Below are 5,101 nucleotides of genomic sequence, written 5' to 3' on the forward strand. Positions count from 1 at the left end.
GACAGCCGTGACAGCCCCTTGTTGGGGGGGACGGGGCCATGGACCTCACTTCTGCCTCCAGGTCAAAGGGGGCCGGTGGGGGGATGCGTCCCGTTCCCCTCCCTGTACTCTCCGCTCGACTTGTGGGGCTGTGGGACCCCCTCGGGGGGGCCGGGCTCCATGCTCTGTCCCCCATCCCTGGGCACCCTGCGCCCCAGAGCTGCCCCGGTCCTTCGCCGCCCCGCCAGCCCCCTTGCCTCTCCCCAGGAGACACTGATGGGGAAGTACGGGGAGGACGCGAAGCTCATCTACGAGCTGCAGGACCAGGGAGGGGAGCTGCTGGCCCTGCGCTACGACCTGACCGTATCCTGCGCTCGCCCCGCCTGCCCCGCGGGGCTCTCGCGGAGGGGACGGTGGCACACCGAGGTCGCTGCCACCTCCACCTCGTCGGAGGGTGTTGGGTGGGTCAGCCTTGCCCTGCCCTGCCTGCAGGTCCCATCGGGGTGATGGAAACTCCCTTCCCGCCGAGCGGTGGACGCCCCGGCTGGTCTGGCTGGCAACGGGCTGAACCCACTCAGACCACCCCACAAGCCAGTCTGGGATCTGCAGCAAAGCTGCCCTTTCTTCCGTGGGCTGGGGACATGCACCAGTATGCTCCACCTTACTGGTTTTACCTCCTCCCAGTTACAGTCCCCACCTCTGTGCACTCCTGTCCTGCCCATCCAACCTTTCCAGTGCCTCAGTAGCAGTTCTGAGGGAGCAGCGGTGTTTGCTGCAGGTGCAAAGCGGGTGCCCGTCCCGGGCCTTCTCCACGTCTCACGAAAAAGCTCTCCTCTTTAATGTCTGTATGTCTGTGCTATGTGTTGAATTCTCTCTGATCGCACCGTAAGAGGGCGAAATGACCTAGCAAAGGTCTGTGTTCGCGAGGTGTTGACATACTGTGGTTCAGAAGGAAGAGATGGAGTGTTGGAGGAGCTCAGCGTGGTTCATCGTACTCATCATCAGCCTGGGCTGGTGATCTCCCTGGAGATCGGGGAGCAGCTGGCAAAGCGAAAGGGAGACGGGGAGCTTTGAGGTTCAGCTTTCTGCAGCTCAGGGGATCTCCACGTTCCTGTCCTTAACTCCTCGGCCCCCCAGGTGCCCTTCGCTCGCTATTTGGCGATGAACAAGATCGCCAACATGAAGCGCTACCACGTCGCTAAGGTCTACAGGCGGGACAACCCGGCCACGACCAGGGGCCGCTACAGGGAGTTCTACCAGTGCGTGAGTGTTGTGGCAGCCGCTGCGCGAGGGGCCGGGACCACGAGGGGCAGGAGGGAGCAGGGGACTGGCGTGGGTTTTACCGGCCGGATTGCCTTCAGCTGCTGCGGGGCTGTGTGGCGCGCCTGGCGGAGCCGAAGCACCTCAGCTGTGCCAGGAGCCTCTGCCGCTTCTTCTGCCCCCAGGATTTTGACATCGCCGGGCAGTTCGACCCGATGATTCCCGATGCCGAGTGCCTGAAGATCGTGCACGAGATCCTGAGTGACCTGCAGCTCGGGGACTTTCTCATTAAGGTGAGATCAGAGCCGAGTGGTTTTCATACCTCTGCGCGTTCCCTTCCCGTGGGATTGAGGCGCCGGTGAAAAGGCACGAGGAAACGCCAACAGCTGCAGCTTCCTGCACCTCTGGGGCAAGAAGAAATGGCGGCGAGGGAATCTCCCCTGAGCTAAGTGTGCCTCTCCCACCCCCAGGTCAATGATCGACGGATCTTGAATGGTGTGTTTGCTGTCTGCGGCATCCCAGAGAGCAAGTTCATAACTACGTGCTCTACCGTGGACAAGCTGGACAAGGTGAGCATTGTGCTCATGGGGAGATCGCTTCCAGTCTCAGGGGTGGATGCCTCAGGCTGGGCAGTGTCGTGGCTGTTCTCATCGTAAAGAGGTTCACAGCAGCCAAGCCGTTGGTGTTTGTAAAGGATTTGGGGAGCTCTTGGTCATGGTTAAGAATAAAGCCTGGTGTTTCCAGTGGTTTCTGTTAAGAATTCCTGTGAGAGAGACGCGGATCATTCATGAGATTGCTGACTGCTGTCTTCCCACACATGTTGTGAATACGTCGGCTGGTGGAGACAGTGAGTGATGAGAAGGTCCTGCAGCAACAGATGTTCTTCTCTCCCCTTGCAGATGCCATGGGAAGAAGTGAGGAGCGAGATGGTAGGAGAGAAGGGGCTCTCTCCCGAGGCTGCAGATCACATCGGGGAGTATGTCCAGCTTCACGGTGAGCACGGTGGGGTCGAGCCCTCGGCCCTGTTCTTCCAGGCCAGGCAGGCAGGGCCAGCGATGGAGGGGTGCAAGGCACATAGACGGCTGGCCGGGCCCATCGTTGCGGGTGCTGCTGCACTGGCAGACCTGAGGCATGGCTCGTTCCCACAGGTGGCCTGGACCTGATCGAGCGGCTTCTCCAGGACCCAAAGTTGTCCCAGCACAAGCTGGCCAAGGAGGGGCTGGGGGACATGAAGCTGCTGTTTGAGTACCTGACCCTGTTTGGCATCGCAGGGAAGGTGAGGAGGTGCAGAGGCAGGAGGGGGTGCTGCCCTGGTGGCTGGGCAGCCTGGGCCCCCCGAGCGCGCCCAGTGACGGGGCTTCCCTTGTGTCCTACAGATCTCTTTTGACCTGAGCCTGGCGCGGGGTCTGGACTATTACACGGGGGTGATCTTTGAGGCTGTCCTGCTGCAGCAGGAGAACGACCATGTGGAGGAGTCAGTCAGCGTTGGGAGCGTGGCTGGAGGCGGTCGCTACGACGGGCTGGTGGGGATGTTTGATCCCAAGGGACGGAAGGTGCCCTGCGTGGGGGTCAGCATTGGGATCGAGCGGATCTTCTCCATCCTAGAGCAGAGAGTGGAGGTAGGTGCTGCAGGCGGTGCATGGGGGAGGGCTCTAGGAAGCCAACTGTCGTTTATTACAGAGCTCTACAACTCCACAGTGTTAGAGGGGAAAGAATTTTGGGGGAGAGGGTGGCTCCTCTCATGCCTGAATGTCCATGCACAGAAGACAGAGCCCTTTTCTGCAGCCCATCAGGATGCAGGCCTGGGCAGCTGAGGGCAGCGTTTCGTAGCAGACGCCAAGGAAGCATTAGAGACGGGCCCTGAGCTCTGGTCCTGGCTCTGAACTTTGTGCCCCGGTCACTTTGCTCTTGTCTGTGAAGTTTTCTGTCTTGGGGATTGTGAAGTGATGAATTTGGTAACAGCTGTAGCACTCACTCTCTAATGAGCACCCTACGAAAGCCTGTGAGGAAATTCATCACTCTGCCTTTAGTTCTGAGCTTGTGATTCATAGCAAGTGAGGCTGAGGCAATATGTTTGTACCTGAAGAATTAAAGGTACAAATTTTTTCCAGTTTTCCAAAATTGGAAAGCTGTCCAGGTCCTAGCCGGGAGGGAGGTAGTAAGGCCAAAGTCCCACAGGAACAGCAGCACACAATTAAGTAATGTGTCATGATACAGATTCTCTGGGGGACTCATTAAATGTGCCCAGGTTGTCTTATCTGTGCACTCTTTTTGCTTCTGGAAGGTTAGCCTTGCTCAGTAACATTCACTGAATGGTGACGGTTAGCTTTTAAGTATACTTGTTTTGGGGAGCTAAGTTAAGGTCTGAAGACAAGGTGAGATGAGCTTCTGTTGTGAGCTGCAGATTCCCTCAGAGCCAGTCACTCCCACAAGTGTGTCTGTCCCTGCAGGCTTCTGGGGAGAAAGTTCGAACGACTGAGACACAAGTGCTGGTGGCTACACCTCAGAAACACTTTCTCGCTGCGAGACTGAAGCTCATCTCCGAGCTGTGGGACGCAGGGATCAAGGTAACATAAGGACTTGGGCTTGGCACTGGTGTGGGTGAGGGAGGGAGAGCCTGAAGGGAGCTGTAGCACAGCAAGACCAGCTCCATTAGTTGTGTGTCCCTTCAAGATCTGGGCCCGTCTGAGATCTAGCAGGCAGAGAAGGAGAACAGCTGAGAGCACTAAAGGCAACCGCTTGCTACAGGGATAATGAGGCAGAGTTTTCTGTGGGGTTTTGGTGCTGGCTGTTTTGCTCCAAGATCCATCAGAGCAAATTTCATGTTAATGATTCACCTTTTCCACTCCCTCCTAGGCAGAGATGCTGTACAAGAAGGATCCTAAACTGCTGAAGCAGCTGCAGTATTGCGAGGACACGGGGATCCCCCTTGCTGCCATTGTAGGAGAGCAAGAGCTGACAGATGGAGTCGTCAAGCTGCGAGATGTCGCAACAAGAGAGGAGGTGAGAATGCCTTTTTACACCAGATTTCAAAAGTGCTTCCAAAATCTAGAGATTACTTCAAAGGCTCTGGGTTTTCCCTCAGTGACGTTGTTCCTTTGGGGAGCTGTAGCACAGATCTGTTGGGTCCAGAAAAGCAGTCACAAACTGCGTTGGTATCCACAGCAAGTCCTTAGGGCCAGGTCAAACCGTGCTCTGCTCGGGGTTCCAGTGCTGCAACCTCCTCCTCTCCGTTTGCTTTGTAGGTTGATATCCCAAGAGGAAAGGCTCTGGGTTTTCCCTCGGTGACGTTGTTCCTTTGGGGAGCTGTAGCACAGATCTGTTGGGTCCAGAAAAGCAGTCACAAACTGCGTTGGTATCCACAGCAAGTCCTTAGGGCCAGGTCAAACCGTGCTCTGCTCGGGGTTCCAGTGCTGCAACCTCCTCCTCTCCGTTTGCTTTGTAGGTTGATATCCCAAGAGAAAAACTTGTTGCTGAGATCAGAAGAAGGCTGGAGCCCTAGGACTTTTCTGGCCAGAGCTGCTTGACTGAACCGCTGTACGACTGGAACCCTCCAGCGCCCTTGGCCATTCACTTCCCGCTGAAGTCTGGTCACCATCCACTAGCCCGAGGCTCATCTGCCTGGGCTGAGGCAGTGGCGACACTGGGGGTGTCTGCTTGGAAAGCAGCAAGCGGGTTTTAAAAGTATGGACGGTGCAGTCACCAGGTTAACCTTCCGGTTAACTGCTCTGAAGGACGGGTCAAGCTTGCGAGTTCCTCATGCTGCGGCACCTGTGGCCTGTCGGGCACCCGCAGGCTCAGGACGGAGCGGGAGGGCGGCGGGGGAAGGCCACCCCCAGCCCTCTGAGGGCCGCAGGGGCCA

At 57.3% G+C, this 5,101-nt stretch overlaps 1 protein-coding gene across 1 annotated transcript; it reads left to right on the forward strand.

The window, feature by feature from the left end:
* Positions 1-220: 220 nt before the first annotated feature.
* On the forward strand, positions 221-4,973 carry LOC103899574 (histidine--tRNA ligase, cytoplasmic). The gene is made up of 10 exons (XM_009280069.2): positions 221-342; positions 1,117-1,242; positions 1,425-1,532; positions 1,710-1,808; positions 2,139-2,232; positions 2,388-2,515; positions 2,616-2,858; positions 3,690-3,806; positions 4,096-4,242; positions 4,685-4,973. The coding sequence occupies exons 1-10, from the start codon at positions 256-258 to the stop codon at positions 4,739-4,741; spliced, it is 1,206 nt and encodes a 401-aa protein (XP_009278344.2). The 5' UTR covers positions 221-255; the 3' UTR covers positions 4,742-4,973.
* The last annotated feature ends 128 nt before the right edge of the window (positions 4,974-5,101 follow it).

Source organism: Aptenodytes forsteri, unplaced genomic scaffold (assembly GCF_000699145.1).
Source record: "Aptenodytes forsteri isolate BGI_AS27 unplaced genomic scaffold, ASM69914v1 Scaffold19, whole genome shotgun sequence".
In the NCBI taxonomy this organism is placed as follows: domain Eukaryota; kingdom Metazoa; phylum Chordata; class Aves; order Sphenisciformes; family Spheniscidae; genus Aptenodytes; species Aptenodytes forsteri.